Genomic DNA, 23078 nt, shown 5'->3' with positions numbered 1-23078 from the left:
TGGGATGGGTTGTGGGGTGGGCTTTCAGCTTTAAGCAGCATGACTTTTGGTTACAGGATTGAGCCTTTGGATGTAGTTGATCCTATGAACTGAGGGGGTGAGGGAGGGAGAAGGAAAGAAAAGGACATTGTGTGCGTGAGGAAGAATAGAGGACATCAGCAGTGGGAGTCATGTGCTCCCTTATTTGCTATAAAGATTCATCTATCTGAGAAACTTTTTTATAGAATAGCTTTTGTGTTAGTGCTGATAATAGAACATTCTGAGCTGGAAAGTACCTTAGAGATTATCTAGTGCAAACCTCTTGTTGGATGAATAAGAAATTCCCAGGCAAATGCTTTGCGGGGAAGAGTTTGGTGAACATTGAGATCTATGATTTTAGTGTTCTGTATGTCCTTTATTATACAGAATGCAGCCACTCTCCACCTTAGCCTTCCTGCACTGCTGTGGCTACTGCTGTGGTGAGCCTCTCCACGTCTAGCCAAGGCTGACCTTTATAGGATAGACTCATAGCAAATCCTGTTGACCTGTCTTGGCCCCCTCTCCTGCTGGTGTGGGACGTGCCAGAGAATCCAGGAGCAGTTCTTCATCACAACATCTGAGTAGGACTTCAATGCACACACACACACACACACACACACACACACACACACACACACACACACACACACCCACACACACACCCCCTCTGCAGATACCACACACACACACATACCCGACTACCTTAGTAACTGTATCAAACATAATTAAATATTTCTGAGAATTTTTTTTACTCCCTGAGGTCAGTATTAGTTTTCATAAATACTTATGAAGTACCCACTCTGTATATGCTGTTCATTGATTTCCGTCATACAATGTGTGTGGCCTTGGGGGTTGAGCTGATTGTACACCAATGACAATGGTTTTTTTGTTTGTTTCTAAAAGAAATCCTTGATAGCTCATCGTGTTATCCAGGTACCCTTTTGACTGACAGACAGACATACAAACAAAGGGGGAGGGGGAAGAGGAAGAAGAAAGGAGGGAGAATATTTACATATACAAAGTAAAACAGAAAAAAAAATTTACATGAAACTGACTTGCTTTTTATAACAACATACAGAATTCAGTGTTACTTTTAGATTTGTCTTGCTTGTCTGTGTTTCCCTCTGAACTAGATGTATTTTTTAAGATGCTTCAATGAACCTCTTTTATTTATCTTCTTTTTCATTTGCCCTTTTTTCCTAAATTTGTGGGCAGGGAGAAAAATTCAGTCAACTGAAGTTTGCAGTTAACCATTTTATTATATTCAGGTGGCAAGATTATAGAGGGAATTAGCTATCACAACTATAATTTATACGCGTTTTTTGTTTGTTTTTGTTTTTTGTGAGACAGATGCATTATAGGAAAAGGGGAGCAAGTAAATTAGGAGGCTAGGCGATGGGAAAATGAGAAACGTGCTGTGCTTCTTGTTGCTTTGACTGCCTTTCTGCAGGAAGGCTGTTAAGTGGACTAGAAGGGGCAGTGGATTTGAGACTGGAGCCTGAAGAGCTAGACCTGATTTTAACATTGTCTTTGTCCTTTTAAGTCACTTCTTACTGACTTTGTTTCTCCAGTTGTAAAAGACAAATAATACTTTTCTCTTCTTTCCTTTAAAGAAATGGTTTAGAACCAGTTGTAATAATGTACATCATTTTTTTAAGTGCTTAAAAAGAAGGAATTTTTTGATGAAAAAATATTTGAATGTTTTAGATATGTGTGGGGACATAGTAGACCAGCATGTGCATATTGCATGGTGTTTTAGATTCCCATGAGACAGTGAGAGTTTTGCAAATAGGTTTTAGGTTCCCTACTAATCACAAGCCTTTAGGCTTTTTTGTATATCTTAATAAAAGCTGTATAGAGAACTTTCATTATCAGCCCCTTTTTTACAGCTTCAGCTCTTAATTTCTTTCGTAGTTATGTTTTGGAAATTCATATTTCTAGAAATAATACTTGTGTATTTATAGGAGGGAGAAAATTCATTACCAGACAGTCATAGATTTAGAGAAATATTTTTAATTGCTTGATTTCAGGTGTTACTGAATTCTGTCTCATTAGAAGGAACTTGTGGAGAGAGTAGATTAGAAAAGTTATGCTTCATCACCTGCTAGTGTGTTAGTCTACTAAAGTAAGAGCTGATCTGAAGGAAAACCTGAGCCAAAGTCCAGCAAAGAGGAAAAGAAGCGTGATGTGATTGATTGAGGGGGAAGAAAGCTCAGAAAGAAGCAATCCCAAGCTTGCAGAGAGTTGTTTGGAGTTAGTCCTTCCGGGAGGATGTAACAGACAGAAAGTTCTCCTGTGTGTGACGCTCTAAGACACTTGGAGGATGGGGACAGAAGCACTTCTTGAGTGGAAATGCAGCTTAGGTCACTTAGAACTTCAGTAGGAGGAGAGCTCAGGAAGTGTCCAGCCCCTTCTCTTTGTGAGACTGGAAAGTGACCAGTGAGAACAAAGAAATTCCAACTGATTTTTTTTTTAAAGCTGTGATCTCATCATACAGTCAGTAAACATTAAGCACCTACTATGTGCCATGCACTGTGCAAAGCACTGAGGATCTATCTAGAAACTTGGTGTTGTTTAAATGTTAGATTTTACGTTTCAACAAAGCAAACATTTTTAGACTTGTTACTGTCGTAGTATGTTGGTGCTTCCATAAGGGTCTTGTATTGCCATGAGAACACGTAATGATCTGAACATGTCATTTGGAGTTTTGTACCTTTCCTAATCATTCTGTCCCTTTGTATGCAGGATGGTGCGATCTTGGTATTCCTCCCTGGTTGGGACAACATCAGCACTTTGCACGATCTCTTGATGTCCCAAGTCATGTTTAAATCAGGTATTATGCTTTTGTGTGGTTCTCATTTGTCTTAGTGCTTGCTGAGAACAGCATGTGAGTAACATGTTGGCATAACTCAGTTGGAAAATTCCCACTTCTGGGAATGGAATGGAATGGAATGAAACGATTGTCCTTCATGGTGGAAGGGCAGTGAATGTGTTCGATATCTCTGCCAGCTCTGAGGCTTTTAAAGGGTTGTTGCAGGAAAAGTGATATGATGGCTCACGTGCCAAAGTCAAAGTGGTGTAGGTCTTTGTTTTTAAACAAAAGTTTAGAGCATTTTGTTTTATGTGGCCACTTAATACCAACTAGAATATTCCTGTTTCTTGGACCAATCTAAAAGCTGCAAGTGATTTATTATTTAGTCATTCTTTAATATAGTATTTTTCAGGACTAAATCTTAGAGGAAACCTATAAGGAAAAGCACCAGAACTATTTATTGTTTTAGCCTTTTATTTTCCTTTAGAAATCTTCTTAAAACCTTACTTCTTTTTTCTAAAGGGTTTGCAGAAGGTCCTTGATAATTTGCTTGGTCATTCATGATCAGCATAAAGATGTAGGAGGCCCAGGGATGTGGTGGCTTCCTCTTTAGAGAGTGTCCTTGGAAGCATTTTCTTAAGGACTTCCTTTGTACCCATTTGCTTTCCTTCTGCCACTTTTTCTAGAAGTCACTGTGTGTATGACTGCCTAAAGGTCCGAGCATTGTATTAGGTCTGCCTTTCTGTAGTTAGATTACAAGATCTAAAACAGACAGAAAGGGACATAGCCTTCACTTCCCATGTTTTTTTTTTCAATCATCTTCATTCCCATTGGCATCTTTCAACTTTTCATCAGTGTCTCAATTATTCTGTCTTAGTAACATTCAGGGATGATGTCAGCCTCTTTTCAGCCTTTGTCATGAAGTCGTTGCCTCAGGGTTGTAGGAGCCCTTGGAGGGGATGTGATTAACTCTGGAGAGTGATGAGTGTCCAGTTTCATTTTGGTGGTTCTACCGTCTTTGGTAGGGGAGACACTGGCCTTTTGTGTCCTTGAGCTAGGGTTACTAATGGCATTGCTGCAACTCCTTGGAAGTTTTGTCTGTGTCTTTGCCCTCTTAGACACTTTTTCATTCACTTGCACGTTTGCAGTAGAGTCAGATATTTCAGGGCCTTTGATTTGTGGGTACTTAATAGTTGAAGTGGTCTTCTCCACTTAACTGGGCTTGTGCGCATAGGAAGGACAGCTCATTGTATGAAGGTAGCAGTATCTTCTACTTTCCTCATCAGAAAAATTGGCTGGAGATAGCCACCAGTCAAATAAACCACAAGATTTTGCAAGTTTAGTGGAAGAAAGGTTAAAGGTGCTGCCATGATCTGTCTTTTAGGTTTAGAGTGCTGTTTTCTCACTTACTAATAACCAGAGAGACTTGGCATCATAGACTAGAGAGGTGCCCATCTGTCAGACCATATTGTTCCGTGGGTTGTATATAGTTTCTTTTAATACCAGTATAAAATTGGGTTATACTTTAAAAATACTTTCCCATGTAGCTCTCTGTAATGGGATTTGATCTATCCTAAGAGGTCTTTACAGGCGATGACTGTTAACAAATAATATGAATACATCCTTGTGTCCTAATTTGGTCAGCATAGGATTAAAATAGTAGACATATTCAGAGGCCTGAGAATTGTACTTTCAAATAAGAAAATGCTGACCTGAAAATGCTATGTAAATATTAATGTTTTTGTTACTCAGAATTTCATTTAGATTTTTCATTGTTTTAAGTTTTTATTCAGTTATTTAAAAAAAAAATTAGTGTGTCATTGTGCTTCCTTAGACAGATGTGACTTTTGTACAGCAAATGGGAGCCTTTAAGAATTGTATACTTCAATCTTGGCTTAAATCCCTTTTCTTTCAGTATTTCATTAAAATGTATTGTGGGGAAGACCCTCATTCTTTATATGTTGGTTTTATTTGAACAGTAGAAGTATTGTTTCTGATATGTTATATTATTCCACAAAACTAGAATGTAGTCATTATACCCTTGGTCTCTGAAACTTGGATGGGGGGAGGGGAGCGGGGTTAAACCAAGATCACTGTGTACCTCAGTCCATAGCACTGCTTTTGAAAAGTGTCAAGTCATACTTCTGTATGAGCATTTTTCCTAATGTATACTGTTTTTCTTTAATTTTCAGATAGGTTCATAATAATACCTTTGCATTCATTGATGCCTACCGTTAACCAGACACAGGTATGTTGTCACATTTCTTTATTGCCCGTATCTTATACCTTTAATATCTTATGGATCACATAGAGTTTGTCAGGTCGTCTGACTTCATATTTTGTTTTCAAACTTCATTTTTGTGAATTGATCGCAGTGTCACACATTTCAGGAATAGCTGAAGAATCTGCCATGAGGAGGCCTGCTGATCTGTCATTGAGGCTAGACTTAAAGACAAGTGTCAGAATTGCAGGTCTCACTCTTACGTGGTTTGAATTCCCTAGATTTGAGGAAAGAAAATGTAAATTTAATCCATTCTGGAATTATAAGACTGTGTGGCATCTCGGTGTATGAAGTCATGAGTTTAAAGTAGCCAATGAATTTGGTAAATAAATATTGACTTAGAGGTAGGGAATTTCTAAGGCTCCTGATTTATCACTGCTGTGTGCTTGAAGTGTCTCCAATTGGACACAATGGGATACGAGGAGTCTCCTAGTTGCAGTGGCTCTCATACTTCCAGAAGCAGTGTATTCTTGTCGTAATTTGATAGTTCCATACTTGTCTATAAGGCTAAGATGGAGAAATGAGGATAGAGCAGCCGAGTCAGCGTACCCTCAATATATTTTAATTTTGCTGAGAAATAGCCAAACATTGCTCTCCTTAGGCCCAGACCCATTTCCTGACAGGTTCTGCTCTTGCATCTCATAGGGATAATAGGTACTAGGGCTGGTAGGAGGGAGATCATTTGAGAACGTGGAATATTTTGTGGGTAGGATCCTTGGAGGTCGGCCGGAGGTAATCTATCTGATGGGACTTGGTGCCCATTTTACAACAAAAGTTGACATTTATCTCACAGACAACTTGTTATTTTTGCTTTTGCTTGTATCCTTAGAGTGCCTAGCACACAGTAAGCACTTAATAAATGCTTGTTAATTGAAAATATGTATCTCCCTTCCTTGAGGAGGCAGGCTAACATAGTGGAAAAAAGACTTACTGGCATTTTAGTCATTTGTTCCTGGGATTTTGAACTGGAAGAGACTTTAGAAATCATCTGGTACAGCTCCCATCGCCAGAGAGGAAAACTGAGGCCTAAAAAAGTGGGGTGATGTCTCTAAAGTCCCACTGCTAGCACCCAACAAAACAGGAGCCAGAGGGGGGAGTCACAGAAATTATTGTTATACAGTTAAGGGAGCATCTGGACTCAGCCTCAAAGAAAGGTAAATAATCTGAATGAAATGAGAGTTCAAACCTCTTGGCAAATCCATGGAGTTAGGAGGTGTTTTGTCAAGTTCAGGGATGTACTTCCTGAGGTCCTAGGCCTGTCTTAAAGAAAAGGCCACATCATTTGTTTAATTTCTTGTGTTTACAACACAAAGAGGCCATGTTGGATGGTAGAAGGAACACTAGACTCAGAACCTGGAGATCTGTGTCCTTCATTGACACACTGGGTGACCACAGTGCAGCCTGGGGGCCCTTTCCTACTTTAAAAGGCTGTGGCTGTTGCAGTACTGTTGAGAAGTTGTAGAATCATTTAAAAAAAAAAACCTATTCAATCAGAGAACACCTTAAGCAAGACATCTGAAAATATTGAACATAGACACAACATAAAAATCTTCAGCTGGTTGCAATAATACTGTGTTTTTAAGTAAGTACTTCTTGGAGTTTTGATGGATGTGTTCTTATAGGTATTTAAAAGGACCCCTCCTGGTGTTCGGAAAATAGTCATTGCTACGAACATTGCAGAAACTAGGTAAAGTTGTTCCAGATATTTCCTTGCATGAATTGTGAACTACCTTAAAATGTTTTGCTTCATTATTAATCTTTTCTCCACATTTTATCAGATTTAGGTATGATTTCTGAGTAGGCATTTTAAGGGAGGAAAAAAAAACTCTTAACCTTTCCTCTAAAGGAGCTGGGGGTCTGACATGTCCTCTTTATCTAGTATGGGATAATGTTTGCTGCCGTCCCTCACTTGGAGGTGAAGTCACTGAAACAGCCATCTTATCAACGTTGGTACTAAACTGTGATAACATGGGGGACCCCACACATCATTGCACCCAAAGAAGATGATAGATAGCTCCAAAGTGTGGTGGTCAGCAGGCATGAATGACAGCAGTGCTGGCTTGTGGCATTGGTAGTTAACCCTTTACTCTGCTGCCACTGCTGTCAACACCATCTGAGGGACACCAAGCTGCTGGAAATGAGTTTGGTCCAGTGCCACTGAGAAATCATTTTTCTGTATGCATCTGTTTTTTGAATGAACATTGGATTGATTTTAGTGTTTTCCACTTTCCCCTCCAAACAGTATCACCATAGATGATGTCGTTCATGTGATCGATGGAGGAAAAATAAAAGAAACTCACTTTGACACCCAGAATAACATCAGTACGATGGCGGCAGAGTGGGTTAGTAAGGCCAACGCCAAGCAAAGGAAAGGCCGAGCCGGGAGGTAAGGCGGGCCACAATCACGAGCCCTTTTGCTGGTATTTTAGTATTGTTTGCAGGGCCCGTTGCATGCTTGTCGACACTCAAAGAATTATTTGGATTCTTAACCTTGGGTGATGACGTTTCAGTCCCTTGTAACTTGTCAAAAGGTTTTTGTTTTTTTCCCCCATGGGAAAGTTGTTTTAACTAATTATTTGAAATTATCCCCTTGATTAAAGAGGTTAATCATTTCCCAAATTTTATTAAAACATTATTTTCTTTAGTAATTTCTTTAAAGAATCTGTGATTTTCCTAGATAGAGTCTCTCTCCACCAGTGCTGGTTACAGCTCCTTCATGATTTCTCAACATGTCCAATTATCTAAGTTTCCTCTTGATCTCTAATAGAATAGCTGCCCATCTGGTTGGAAGGTCCCCCATAAGTCGGCCACGTGTTTCTCTGATTGTTGCTGTATGACCAGCTAGCCCCTCTTCTCTTCCAGCCATCTGTGCCCTTCATAATATCATTTACATTTCTTGCACAGAGGTCAGAGTCAGTCCACTGATGCTTACCATTAGTCTTTCCACTGATTGCCCTTTGGAGCTTTCTGTATTGTAAATTCTTCTGAGAAAGTGGTGATGCAGGCTTCACAGCCAGATGACGCCTGCAAAGCAGTATCACCCAGATTATAACATACACTTAAACGAATATCCTGTGAAATTAATTTGTATCTCTTGGGTAAGCTCAAGAATGATCTGGCCCCGAATTAAATAGAGAAGAGGATTTGCTGGTGTCGATTTGATTAACTCTATAGTAAGTGGTCTCAGACTTCATACTGCATGATACCTCAAAAACCCATCTTTGCAATCTCAGTGGTCTTCTAATAATGGTCTGTGTATGCATAATAAACTTAATTCCCTGAAAATTATATGACTTAATTGTTTTTTTTACAAACTTGCTTTCATCTTCCATTATTAGTTGCCAGGATGACCCATGAAGATAAATTGAGTTTTCTTCTTTTCCCCCTTAATACTATGTTGCTCATGCAGAACCAAAATGGAAAAAGTCATTGTCTAATACTTTTAAAATGTAAGAAGGGAAGCTGATGGGTTTCAACACTTAACTCAGTGGAGCAGGGGGAGATTTGATCCCTGTGGAGTGAGACAGCCAGGGTCTGATTACCTCTGAGGAAGTTTTAAAAGACTGCTAAGAATGAGTCTAGCTGGCTAGGTGGTGCCATAGTTCACAGAGTGCTGGACCTGAAGTCAGGAAGACTCTTTCTGAGTTCAAATCCAGCCTCAGACACTTACTGGCTTTATGACCCTGGACAAGTCATTTGACCTCGTTTAGCTCAGTTTCCTCATCTGTAAAATGAGCTGGAGAACAAAAAGGCAAAGCGCTCCAGGATCTTTGCCAAGAAAACCCCAAATGTGGTCACAAAGATGACTAAACAACAAAAGTACCACAGTGGGGAGGAGAACTCAGAGAAATGTCTGAGCTCTGTCTTGCTCTAGTTTCAGAAACACACACACACAAATCTGTATGCCCATGCCATCAACACAGATCAGGACAAGAATGGGGCCCTTCGTGCCAAGTTTGGTTCTGGTTCTGGCTCCAAAGTGGCCTCATCCTCTTCCTTCAAGGATTGTTTTTTTCCTTCTTCCACGTAACCTTCACTGATACCACCATTGGAAATTGTGCTCTTTTTAGCTTTTCCTAGAAAACTTTACTTCTCTCTGTTCCTTTTACATTTTATTAAACTTACCTCTTTGCATTTTCTGTACCCCCACAGTGGATTGTAAGTTCCTCTAGGACAGGCACTTTTCTTTCCTTAGTCCCCAACGCAGGGCCTTACACATAATAATAAGCCCTTAATAAAGTTCAGTGGAATCAAATCAAATTAATTTTTATTCAATTTAATAATATAACTCACATAATACATTTGTCATTTTGAATGTGTGGGAATTTCTTGGGATTAAAAAATAACTTTTTTACCCCAAAAAGAGCTGACTACATTGTTTTTTAGTTAGAAGTCATAGGCTGTTATATTGAAGCATGATTTTATCACCTCAGGAATCCTGCATTTGAATGAGAAATCACTTTCATCTTTCGAAATTTTAAAACAAGAACAAGTCAGTAACAATATTTTAGATGAGAGATATTAATTAGTTAATGTTGCAAGACTTATATAGCAACATGCTATAGTCTTACTGTGTCTTTGGAAACTCATGGCTTGCTCTTCTAATCACTGGAGAATCCCAGAATCTGGGAGGTGGATGGGGCCTCACAGGACAGCAAGGCCAGTCAGGGATCCCCACTTCTGCTGAAGACCTTCCACAAAGCTGATCTCAGGGTGGGAACAAGAAAGGAAAAACAGAGAAAGCTCCTATCTCAGGATTGGCCAGTGGAGAGGCAAGGAAGGACACAAGTAGTGAATAAGATGACAGGAAGCCCGTAAACCAGCAATGACTTGATCTCCCAGGGGTGTGCGCGTGCGTGCGTGTGTGTGTGTGAGAGTGTAAGAGAGAGAGAAACAGAGTGTTCATGTTTGTGTACAGGTGTGCGTGTGTGTGTGTGTTCTCCATTTTCTTCAGTGAAATAGAAGGGTTTTTGAGGGAGTAAACCATATTGCTGACTTACATGATTCATTGTTAGTATTGTGTACAGGTTAATTAGACATATTCATGCTGTCTCAGATTTTAATATGAATATAGACTTACAAGTTGAAAAGGCATTAGTTTTACACTCCCTATGTGTCAGGCATTGTGCTCAAGCCTCAAGGCCCTTAGATGCTCATAGAGAGAGGCAGCAGGAGGAGGCATGGTCAGGGAAGGCTGATCTCCCAGGGCTGGTAAGTGGATAGGGCCAGGCACTTTCTGGCAGTGGTAGCAGGGAGATGTGGAAAATGGTGGTTGGTCAGGGCCATTTGTGGTCCGAAGAAGATAATGTGTTCAGAGGAATGGCATCTGCTGATCTAAAGAGTCCTCACTACTTACTTTAAATGTTTCTTTGGAACAGTTTTCCAATGGCCTTTTCCACTTTAAATGTTTTAAGTCGAATAAACTTTATTGCCCATTGCTAAGAAAGTATTGTTATATAGCTTCCTTTTTCAAATCCACTTTTTAGAGTTCAACCAGGTCACTGCTATCATCTGTATAATGGTCTTCGAGCCAGCCTTCTGGATGACTATCAGTTACCAGAAATTTTGAGGACACCGTTAGAAGAACTGTGTTTACAAATAAAGGTAAAAATCTTACTTACATGGAATGGTTGCTTTTCTTAAAGGGTAGTTATTTTTGTTCTGAAATATGAACGAAGATATTAAATTACGCTTTTTTGTAAACATATGAAACCAAGAATACCACTGTATGCATGCATCTTAATGAAAAACATTTTCTTGGACACATCATTTTAGGTTGGGGAAGCCAGTCATAAATGTTACTAATCCAGTTTTAATAAAGTAAATCTTATATATTTTTCCCTGAGTATTCATTGCTTTTCTGAGTACTTATATGTCCTTGTACCATATTTAGTCATTGTAAAGTGTTTGCTTTATTTGAAGGTGGATGATAGGTTTTTCATTCATTTGCCCATAACTGTTTCTTCATATAATAGTAATTGTGTTTCCAGTTAATTTTCCAAGATATATAAGATCTTGAAAATCTGGTTTAATTTTAGCAATTTCCTACACTTAATGATTAATGTTTCACCTATTTTTTAATAAACATGTAATAATGCATTCTTTTCTCCAGATTTTAAAGCTGGGCGGAATTGCTTATTTCCTAAGCAGGTTAATGGACCCACCATCTCATGATGCTGTTTTACTGTCTATAAATCATCTAATGGAATTGGTAAGCTTGATGCTTAAACACCCTTTTCTTGCTTTAATTTCTGTCTCTTAATAGAAACAACTGATTTATTTGATAATCTTACTTACATGTAAGTCTTTAGGCCGTGATATGTAAAAACCGGTTAATTTTAGGTTTTTCTTGTCCATATCCCACATCTCATGTACGTATGAAAATTATAAACTTTTCTTTATAATATTATTTTAGCTATGTTCAACAGTTGATAATTTTTCATATATATATACATGTACATACATATACGTACACACGTTTTTCAAAATGTGAAATTCTCATATAAACCATCATTTCAAAGACAGATCTAAGATTATAGAAGGTTCCAGAGCCTCATTGGGTCACAGGATGATTCTTCTACTGAGACAAGTGTCATAAATGAAGCCTGTCTAATGGTAATTTAGTTCAGTCTTAATTTGGGTGAGGTCCAGACTGTGGACTCTGGTGTTTGGGCTTGGCTTCAGGTGGCCTCAGTAAACTTGGATCACCCCAGAGTAGGAACTCTTTGGGATTAAGGCATTGTTCAATCTAATGCACTTTAAGAAAAAAAAAATCAGAAAAATCACTTCCTCCATTGAGGGATAATTTGATCACCTCCAGAAATATAGGTATATTTCAGTGCGGAATAGTTGAATGTATAATGATTGCTTTGAAGGTTTTTTCTTTCTTTCTTTACAGAATGCTTTGGATAAGCAAGAAGAATTGACCCCTCTTGGAGTCCATTTAGCGCGATTGCCAGTTGAGCCACATATTGGAAAAATGATTCTCTTTGGGGCCCTTTTCTGCTGTTTAGACCCAGTCCTCACCATTGCGGCTAGTCTCAGCTTCAAGGATCCCTTTGTCATTCCACTGGTAAGAACTTCCATCCAAAATGGGTAATCACCTTCCAAGATGGTCATTAAGGTCAACAGGTACCTGGAGAGCAGAGCTTTATGTCAGCCCTTTGGTGCACAGAGCTATGTGAATGAGTTGCATTTCCATTTCTCTTTCTGTGGTTTTAGGGCAAAGAAAAAGTAGCCGATGCCAGGAGAAAGGAATTGTCAAAGAACACGAAGAGTGACCACTTGACGGTCGTGAATGCTTTTGAGGTAAAATCCTGTGGAAAAACCTGTTGAGACCTTATGTTACAGAGCAAAAGTCCTCTGTAGTTAAGTTAACCAAAATCTAATCGTGAACAACCAGTGGCAGTGGGATTCAGGGGAAAGAGCATGGAATTCCTAGCCCTGCCTCTTAATAGCTGTTGGCCTTGGAAAAGTCACTGAACCTCTCAAATCCTTGGTTTCTTTATTTGCAAAATGAGCAGTTGGACTTGGTCCCTTTTCATTTCTAAATCTGTGGCCTATAACCCAGATATCTGAGGAAGATTTTAAATCTTTTAGGAGACCCCTTTCCCAACATGGAAGCCTGTAGGAACAACTCTAGTATTTGAAACTGGCTTCTACCAATTGCCAATTATTAAGTTGTAAAAGAGTAATTCTCATTTGTTGAAGTATGGTACATATTGAGTAATTTCTATGTTAAGGAGGATGATTTTTTGGTTCTTATTGTTGGCAGCAATAACTTAGACTGTCTCTGAGGAGTCAGTAAACATTTGTTGCTCTTTGAAATTATGCAATACCCTGACCCCGCCACCTTCTTTTTTTTCTTTGCTTCCAAGGGATGGGAAGAGGCAAGGAGGCGTGGTTTCCGGTTTGAAAAGGACTATTGCTGGGAGTATTTTCTCTCCTCAAACACGCTTCAGGTATCTGTGCCTGTTTTAGCTCCTAGTCCTGGATGTGTATTAGCCTAGGAAGTATGTGCTTGCTGAAGCCTAAGTCCATTTTCTAACTTGTCATTTAAAATGCAGCACTTAGGGGTCACCATTTAATGGAGTCCTACAGGGCCCCTTTTGTAGAATGAACCAGCCCTTCCAAATGCCTGTTGCTTCTTAATTTTATAAATTGATGGTTTAGTAAAGTAGGATTTTGTAAAGTGCTTAAATCCTGCCATTAATCTTCAGAGTAGCAAGATTTTTGGTCATGTCCTGAGCGCCACAGCCTAGGGATAGGCGGGTTATAGCCTCACAGTGGGTTCCTAAGTTAGTTACTAAGAATTGAGAAATAATGTAATAACTGGGTACGTAGGTGCTTGTGCTAGGCCAGAAACACTCCCAAAGGTCTGTAACTGACCCATCTAACCTTGTTTTACCTGTATTGCCCTGAATAAATCCCCTTAAACTCTGTGCCTTGGCCTGTTGGCACTGTCCTTCAAGGCTCATCTTAAATTCTGCCTCTCTGAAGCCTTCTCTCAGTCTTCCTAGCTGGAAGGGCCTTCTCTCTCATCTGTACTTTATGTTCTTCATGCAGCCATGTGTGGTTTCTCTAGAGAGGGGCTTGATGTGTATAATGTAGTATCTAAACCTAAGTTCTTTGAGGACATCCCTTGTATCTGTATCCCTTGAAGCCCAGCATGTTAATAATTGTTTGGATCAATGAACTAATGGTACTGTAGTAAGAATATGATCATAGAAGAACTAGTATTTATGGCAGTATTAGTATTTCTGTAGGAAATTTTGTTTAGCATTCTAACTTAAAATGAAGGGACCCAGTGCCTCCCTTCTGCTGTCTAGTGCATTCCTGGAAATAAGGTAAGAAGAATCCACAGCTTTAAGCCCCAGGTTGTAGTTTTTGTGACCTGGGGCCAGGTCTTGAGCAAGGCTGGTCCTTTTATCTCATATTGCTTTTGAGGTGAATCAGAGGTGGGCTTGGGAGCATCCCAGGAAGCATAGTCTATAACTTCAAGGAAGTAGGAAATGGAAATCTCAGCCAACCACAGCTGGAAAAGAAAATATTTAGCACCTGCTATGTGCCGAGCCCTATTCACATCCCAGCCAGCACTGCCTTTAGTTGCTTACTTGTGTGCTTCAGAGTCCCTCGACTCCTTCCATCTCTTGCTGTCACTCCTCACAGATGCTGCACAACATGAAGGCACAGTTTGCTGAGCACCTTCTTGCAGCTGGATTTGTAAGCAGCAAGAACCCCAAAGATCCCAAATCAAATATTAATTCAGGTAAGTGAAGACAAAGCCCAATAGCTAAGTACTATTTTCATTTATATCCCATTTATCTGTATGGTTTGTTTATTGCAGATAATGAAAAGATAATTAAAGCTGTTATCTGTGCTGGCTTATATCCCAAAGTTGCTAAAATCCGGCCAAGTTTTAGTAAAAAAAGGAAAATGTAAGTATTTTAAGATTATGGGCTTTCAATCTCCTATTTTTCTTCCACACACCCCCCACCACCACCACCAAAAAAAAAGCTTCATTATAACATGGGTAATTTATTAAATTTAATTTATTTAAAAGTTTTATTTCAGTCGTGTGATACCAGACTCACTTTCTGCTAGTGAGTGATATTTTTCTGGCTGTGCCTTACCTCTACTTCCCAGTGATATCACCCAATTCACAGAGAATGCAAGTTATCTGTAACAAGCTAAAGAATGTTGGAAGTTAGGCTGGCTTCTGAAAACAATGTGTTGCTTAGAACATCCGCCATTTGTTACCATTTTCTCCCTGCTCTTTTGGTGTGGGGAATTAAAAGTATGTGTCTGTTTCACAAACCTGTCATCTGCTTTATCAGAAGCACTTATTAAGGACACAGCTTTGTATTAGGTGCTAAGAAAAAATGCAGAGTTTACATTTTTCAGTTTTTAATTTTTTTGTGGATAGGCCATCCATATCCTAATTTGTTGATAGCATATTTCAAGTTCTCGTTTGGCACCTTTCTTGACTATTTCTTTTCTTTTGCTGCCTATGGGCCTACTCAGGGGCCCCTTTAGGAAAGAAAAACAAAACAACAAAATTAATTCCCTCTTCCATGCCTTGCCCTCCAGAAAAGGCAAGCTCATGAAAGTATATATTAATGCCCTAGTCTATTAGTGGCATGGCGTGGGTGGCTGGCACAAGGCATTGCTCACCTGAGCAATAGTAGGGGCATTCTGCTATTTACTGACTCCTGAGCAAAGACTTCAGTGTCTTTTCACATTCTGATTGAAATGTTATGATAAGTTCCTAGAATATCGAAGGAGCATATATGTAGGTGTGACAACAGATATTTCCCATTGAATCTATAAATGACCTGTTGATTAGCTGTAGTTTTTTTTTAATGTGCAAGTTGATTTAGTTCTTTAAGCATAGCTCATTAATATGAATTGAAAAAAAAACATTCTGCCAGTCAATATGGGGAAAAGAGAATGAATACCAAAAGGTGGAAAAGAAAATGATAGGACTCAGTTGAATTGGTTCAAAGTTTTTCCTATTCAGTAGTTGTGGACAGAGGCACATATTGAAGTTTTACATTTCCTACAAATAATTAAAAGGACATTGGTGGTGAGTTTGGGGAGAATCTGTAAATCCATCTAAAATTTAAGTACTTCCTATAAAAGTTGTGAGAGTTGACTACCCACTGGATTATTGTTTAAGGGATTTCTTCATTGAACTCTACTAGAAATTTGAACTGCAACAGTAATTTTCTGTCATAAGTAACATTGAAGATGGAGGTTTTTTTTTTTTTCTGTTCTTTTTGTCCAGGAGGAATAATGCAGGCTTGCTTTTAGTTTGAATTCAGTCTTGGCTTTGTAGTTGTCTTAAGAGGGATTTATTTTAAATATTTCATCTTCTCATAAATTAAGTGGACTCCAGTTAGCTTTAAAAATGTAATGAGTGATTTGGATAATTGTGCCTTCAAGATGAGAGGTCTCTAGCAGTTTGATTTGGAAGCTACCAACTACTTTGGTGATTTCCAGAAAGTTAATCTGTTATACCCACATAGGTCGGTAAAGCATTTAAATGTTTAATCTGTGCCAGGCACATGTCTTACAATATGGATGTGGGGAAAATGCAGAGATACTGAAATGAAGGCTTTAAAAAATTCTTTGCGCTTTCCCTAAGTTAAAAGTTGGAAAGGGAGAAAGTCCTTGAGGAAGTAACTTTGTGACAAGTTAGATCTAACTCCAAACTCTTCCCTTTTTTTAAAGGGTAAAAGTTTGCACCAAAACTGATGGAACAGTTAACATTCATCCCAAATCTGTTAATGTTGAAGAGTCCGAGTTCCACTATAACTGGCTGATCTATCACCTGAAGATGAGAACCAGCAGCGTAAGTAAACTTGGAAGTGGGTCTAGACCTTCCTGGCCACAGGATGTCCTATTTTATTATTCTGTGTTAGACTATCACCTAGGATCGCTTTAAAATTTCCAATCAAATGTGACGTGAGGTAAATAACTATTTTCTCCTTGGAAAACCTCTTTCCTAATCATGTGTCTGTTAGCCTTAGTCTGCTTTTCCTCCTTTCAGATTAACCACAGTAGTGATTTAGTTTCCATAGCTGACCTTCTGCAGGGGAATCTTTTTACAGAAGCTGTAAAGGGCTCTAGCTCCTCTCTGCTCCTGCCCCAGAGGGTCAGAGCCAACCCTTTAAATATCAGTTTGAACTGATGACATTTTTAAAGACAGTGCTATACACTCTTTACTAAGAAATACTGTACTTCTACCATGTGTTCCAGAAGTCAGATCAACAAAGAAAACTTACTAGGAATTTAAAGGCGAAGTATTTTTTTTAATGTTCAGTGTTCATGAAGATAAGGACTCCCCAAAAACTACAAACTATATGAATTTGTTTTTATCAGACTGTTACATTCTTGACATCTGTAAGCAGGTTTGCTCATGGAAAACCAACATGTTAAACTCAGCTTGAGTTAAAACAGTGACTATAACATTGATGGAAAAGTAGTAGTCCAAATGCTTTTCAGTGAAACCTGAATTGCCTTCTGCTTTATAATGTCCAATTACTATATCCATGAGAGAAAAACCCCAGTAGAGCTGACTGTTTTCTTTTCTCAAAATACTCAACAGTAAATTTATTTTCTGGTCTTATTGTAGATATATTTATATGACTGCACAGAGGTGTCTCCCTACTGTCTCTTATTCTTTGGAGGTGATATTTCCATCCAGAAGGATAAAGATCAAGATACTATTGCTGTAGATGAATGGATCGTCTTCCAGTCTCCAGCAAGAATTGCCCATCTTGTTAAGGTGACTGATTAATTTGTGATTATCTGCATAAATTTCAGAATTAGTTTTTTCATGAACAGTTGACAGTTGTGATTTTGTTCTGTTTCATCCTAAATTTAACACCGAATATTTCTTGTTGTATGTCATAAAATGGAATGTCATTGTTTGAGTGATTTACTGTTTCTGCTCTAATTTCTTTTTTTTTATAAATAAATTTATTTTTTAGTTTTAGTTTACAACACTCAGTTCCACAAGTTTTTGGGTTCCAAATTTTCTCTTCCTCCCTCTCCTCCCCCTTACCCCCCAAGATGGCATGTAATCCAATGTAGGTTCTACATATACCTTCACGTTGAACTTATTTACATAATAGTCCAGTTGTAAAGAAGAATTATAACCAATGGAATGAATCATGAGAAAGGAGAAATGAAACCCCAAAAGAAGGAAAAAAAAGAGAGCAAAAAGTTTGCCTCAGTCTGCATTCAGACTCCATAATTCTTTTTCTGGATGTGCATAGCTTTTTCCATCATGAATCTTTTGGAGCTGTCTTTGAACCTTGAAAAGAGGAGCCAAGTCTATCAAAGTTAGTCCTTACAGATACCGTGTGTTTGTAATCATGTGTAATGTTGTCCTGGTTCTGCTCCCCTCACTCAGCATCAGTTCATATAAGTCATTGCAGGTTATAATGAAGTCCATCTACTCCTTGTTTCTTATATCTGCTCTAATTTCTTTTGTGAGTTGTTAATCAGATTCAAAACTATAGATTAAAACTAAAGCTAGAATTTGTGTCTTAGTGATGGCGTCTTAATCATTAACAATTTTCCTCCTATAACTTGTGGAATACTTTGTATATTGGTATAATTTTTAGATATTCAGCTCCTAAGATACTTTTGAGAGTATTCTTTAGGAAGGAAATTGCTTTTTGCTTTCAAGTTTGAGGATTCCTTCTGCCACTTCAGTGAACATTTATAATTTTTCAATCCTAGGAACTAAGAAAAGAACTTGATGCCCTTTTGCAAGAAAAGATTGAAAACCCTCATCCCGTGGATTGGAAAGAGACTCAGTCCAGAGACTGCGCTGTACTGTCCGCTATCCTAGACTTGATCAAAACTCAGGAAAATGGGACCCCCAGGAACTTTTCCCCCCGATTCCAGGATGGATACTACAGTTGACAACTTTTCCGGGGCAGTCCAAAAGAGCATTTTAACCATCTTTTCTCACTCTTAGTTTTATTTTTGACTAAGTGGTGACTCTTGGGGCCTAATTCTCATGCATCCTGTATGTAGATAGTGGTGGTGACCTAGCATGCATGACTTCTAATGTTAGCTGTAACTTTTATAACTATCCCATGGAATGCAGTACGTTCTCTGATCACATCGATGTGTGTGTGTTGGTTATGTCTCAACTCTGCTGGCACTCTGCTTAAAAGAAGACAGAGAGATTGTGTACTGCTGAAAAATGACATTTCTATTCCCTTTTCTGCCCTGGCACAAGGGCTCTTGTTAACCCTAAACGTGTATTGTGATCATAGAACCAGTAGAATTATAGTGATTAGTCAGAAAGCAGGGTCAATGAACATTTGAACAGTGCAGCCTCTTTTTTACACAGCTTCCAAGGGAAGGAATTGAATTCAAGTGTACTAGCACAGTATTTAATAAAGTGTACAGTGGCATAAAGCAGATCTGCAATGGTCCTTACCTTGACTCAATTTTTACATTTCCTCCCCTCCTCTCTGCTCCCACCCCAGAGGGTCAAAATATTCCAAGATATTCACCTTCTTTGTATGCAGTTACTCTGTGGGATTCATTGAATCCTTTAGCCCTGGCTAGGGTTCTATAGGACTAAGTCTGAAATTCTGCTGGGCAGGTCACCCATTATAGGAATTCAGTTTAAGGTAAGACCCTTTAACCAAGAGAGAATTTGGCTGAATATTGAGAATTGAAGCTTGTTTTAAGAAATTATGTTTAGGGGTGGTCAGGTGGCTCAGTGAATAGACCATTGGCCCTGAAGTCAGAAGGACCTGAGTTCAAATTTGGCCTCAGACCCTTGACACTAGCTGTATGACCTTGGGCAAGTCACTTAATCCCAATTGCCTTGCCTCCCCCTTCCAAAAAAAAAAAAAGAAATTATGTTTAAACTAAGAATTGCAGTTATCATAATTTCTTCTGATTTGGTTCTTTAAGATGCAAGTCACTAGTTTTTTTTTTCTTTTATTAATACCTCCTTGACTTTGGTGGAACAAAGCAGATCTATCTAGAACTACCTTCATTTGCCCTGTCCTCCCGCCCCAGTGAATTCATAGCAAACCCCGTTCCAAAAGTGCCCATGTATCTTCATTCCTTGGCCATTGTGCACTTGTGTAATATTTAAAACTAAACATGATATAGAACTTCGATCTCATTGTCTTACTTATGTAGAATTGTAGGCCTGGGTCTGGGAGGACTTGAGAGTCTAGTCCCAAACTCTTTTTTCATTTGCAAATGAAGAAACTGAGTCTGAAAAGAGATTAATTGGTCCAAGGCCACACAGCTGTAAGGATAGAGTAAGGATTCAAACCCCTGGCCCTCTGATCCAAAGTTCATCCTTCCTTCCATGCCTTTCCTGTCTTTTATTCAGTGAACTAACATTAGAACTTAAAATGCAACTAATTAGGATGAAAAACTGCAGTTACATTAAGCATTATGAAAAATGCCTTATAAATGATTTCATTCCAAAAAGCAAAAGAGCCAAACCTTTATGTAGATCTTTCAGGGACACCATCTTGCCTTGCTTGATAAGGACTTCATATGTTATAAACAGAGAGCCTCTACCTTAAAATGAACAGGTATTAACTATTTAGCAGAGGCAAAACATGTGAATTGACATTTTTAGAAGGGCAGTAACCGTGCAGATCTCCTATTGTGTGTCATTCTCACATTGGGGCAGGAAGGCTTTCCCAGGCTGTAGGGATAAAGCCAGGCCATGACTGGTCTCCCGGGACTCTGCCTGGGTTATAAACCTGGCTGTAATGATGGCTGAATGTCACCAAATATCTACCGAGATCCATATTATACATCCATTTTTTCACAAGTTATGTATAGTGTAACCAGTAGAGAAGGACCATGGGAGAAGAATGCTTTTGTTAAACATTCATCCCTCTGGGGCCTGCCCAGGCTTATGAAAATCTGTCCCCTTAATAATGGAGAGCACTATGCTGCCAAATGATTCATTTGACTTAGAACTTTGTCTCAGTTTGGGTTAAACAGGAATTTGGGTTTGGCTTTCCTTGGCTTGGTGCTTATCAGCATGACCATTTATCCATAGATTACTACTATAAAGAAATAAACTCAGTTTCTTTAGGAAGTTAATACCTTTTACACAATGCCTCTTCTTGGGAGTATGGTGTGGAGTGCTGGCTGCCAACATAGTGGGAAGAAGAGGGACAACCAAGCTCTTCTGGAGGACAGTGATCCTGTTGTTGGGGGCTTCAGCCTCTTCCAGGATCGACTAAAGGAACTTTGAAAGAGCATCATCATGGACCTACAGGGTCACTGAGTCCAGCCCCTGTGCTCTTAGGGATTTGAGTCTGAAGAAGAGAACATTGAGGGAGAGAAGAATAAAATAGTCATTCGGACTTAGGCTAGCTCTGTGGGAGAGGAGCTAGGCCTCTGCTGAGCCCCACAGGTAGTTCTTGGAGTAATGGGTACAATTAGAAGAAGCATTTTTAAAAATGCATTTTTCCAATATCTTTGTTAACATCTGTCTCTCCCTATCCTCCCTCCCAAAGGAAGAAGCATATTTTATTTTTTAAAGGAACATTTTCTGCCAGCCATGGTGGTACATATCTATATTTCCTTCAGTTGGTGAAGCTGAGGCTGCTGAATCTCCTGAGTTGAGAAGTTCCAAGCTACAGGGTGCTCAGCCAGTCAGGTAGCCACACAAAGCTATTATCCCCATTTTACAGATAAGGAAACATTAAGTAATTATAGCTAGCATTGGGGGGAAGAGCCAAGATGGTGGAGAAAAGCCAGCAACTCAGCTGAGCTCTCCCCAAAATCCCTCCAAATACCTTTAAATAATGTCATAAAACAATTCCTGGAGCAGCAAAACCCAGAAAAGGATGGTGAAATGATTTTCCAGCCAAAGACAACTTAGGAAGTCAGCAGGAAAGGTCTGTTACACCTAGGTGAAAGTGGAGCAGAGTTCAGTGCAGGCCATGCCAGGACAACCCTGGCCCCAGTAAACCAGGAGCAGGCCTTGGGAGCTAATTAGCAGCAGCAGCAGCAGCAGCTGCTTCTAGAGCTCTCAGCCTATAGATGGTAAGGGGGTTGAACAACTGGTCAGAAGGAAATTACAGGGGTGTCTTTGCTAGCACTGAGGCAAGACTTGCTTTGCTCATAATTGGATCCAGGTTGCAGTCCTGGGTGGTGGTCCCAAGGCAAGGAGGAGCACTAGCACACCAGAGCTTGTGGAGCAGGGGACCCTCCTCATAGTTTCAGGTCAGAAAAGAGTGCTCATGGTCGCTTACAGGCCAGGAGAGTAGTAAAGTCCCCTGCTTAGATCATACCACCTGGGAAGAACTGAAAACTTACAGATCCCTAGAAGTATCTCTGGAAACAGCTCCACTCCACAAAGCCCCTGAAGCTTGGGATAGTGTGCCCTACACCCTGGACGTAAAGCCCTACTTTAACAGAGTTAAAAGTCAAGAAATAGGCTGGGAAAATGAGCAAACAACAGAAAAAAAAAATTCTGACCAGTTACTATGGTGACAAGGAAAACTGAAACACAGAAGAAGATAAGGTCAAAGCTTATCCAAAGCCTCCAAGAAAAATAAGAATTGGTCTCAGGCCATGAAGGAGCTAAAAAAGGATTTTGGAAATGAAATAAAAGAGGTACAGGAAAAATTGGGGAGAGAAATGAGAGTGATGCAAGAAAAAGAAAAATGAGTCAACAGCTTGGTTAAAGGAGATGCACAAAATACCGAAGAAAGTAACATCTTAAAAAACAGAGTAGGCCAAATGATAAAAGAGATACAAAAAGCCAATGAGGAGAATGCCTTAAAAAGCCAGACTTAATCAAATGGAAAAAGAGGCACAAAAATTCACTAAAGAAAAAACTCAAAAAGTAGAACTGGCCAAATGGAAAAGGAGATAAAAGGCTCCCTGAAGAAAATAATTCCCTAAAAATTAGAATTGACAGGTGGCTAGGTGGCACAGTGAGTAGAGCATTGGCCCTGGAGTCAGGAGGACCTGAGTTCAAATCCAGCCTCAGACACTTGACACACTAGCTGTATGACCTTGGACAAGTCACTTAACCCCAATTGCCCTGCCTTCCCCCGTGCCCAAAAAGAAAAAAAAAATTAAAAAATTAGAATTGAGCAAATGGAAGCTAATGACTATGAAAAATCAAGAAAAAATAAAAACCAAAAGAATGAAAACATAGAAGACAATGTGAAATATCTCATTGGAAAAATAACTGACCTGGAAAATAGACACAGGAGAGATAATTCAAAAATTATTGGAGTACCTGAAAGCCTTGATCAAAAAAAGAGCCTAGACATCATCTTTCAAGAAATCAAGGAAAACTGCCCTGAAATTCTAGAACCAAGTGGTAAAATGGAAATTGAAAGAATCCACTGAACACCTCCTGAAAGAGATCCCAAAATGAAAACTGGTAACATCATAGTCAAATTCCAGAGCTCCCAGGTCAAAGAGAAAATATTG

The 23078-nt window shown here is 39.2% G+C and overlaps 1 protein-coding gene across 1 annotated transcript in view; it reads left to right on the top strand.

The window, feature by feature from the left end:
- Window positions 1-19064, top strand: part of DHX36 (DEAH-box helicase 36) — a 50249-nt gene extending 31185 nt beyond the window's left edge. Inside the window, exons 12-25 of the mRNA XM_036754935.1 lie at window positions 2764-2851; window positions 5023-5078; window positions 6734-6798; window positions 7354-7497; window positions 10598-10715; window positions 11224-11322; window positions 12010-12183; window positions 12333-12419; window positions 12989-13072; window positions 14280-14379; window positions 14458-14548; window positions 16344-16464; window positions 17248-17400; window positions 18363-19064. Coding sequence (XP_036610830.1) covers window positions 2764-2851; window positions 5023-5078; window positions 6734-6798; window positions 7354-7497; window positions 10598-10715; window positions 11224-11322; window positions 12010-12183; window positions 12333-12419; window positions 12989-13072; window positions 14280-14379; window positions 14458-14548; window positions 16344-16464; window positions 17248-17400; window positions 18363-18548 — 1566 coding nt within the window. The 3' untranslated portion in view covers window positions 18549-19064. The remainder of the gene's footprint in view (window positions 1-2763; window positions 2852-5022; window positions 5079-6733; window positions 6799-7353; window positions 7498-10597; window positions 10716-11223; window positions 11323-12009; window positions 12184-12332; window positions 12420-12988; window positions 13073-14279; window positions 14380-14457; window positions 14549-16343; window positions 16465-17247; window positions 17401-18362) is intronic.
- Window positions 19065-23078: the final 4014 nt, after the last annotated feature.

The sequence above is a fragment of the Trichosurus vulpecula genome, chromosome 4 (assembly GCF_011100635.1).
Source record: "Trichosurus vulpecula isolate mTriVul1 chromosome 4, mTriVul1.pri, whole genome shotgun sequence".
Lineage (NCBI taxonomy): Eukaryota > Metazoa > Chordata > Mammalia > Diprotodontia > Phalangeridae > Trichosurus > Trichosurus vulpecula.
Note: the sequence above shows the minus strand (reverse complement) of the source record. Positions and strands in the feature narration are given on the sequence as shown.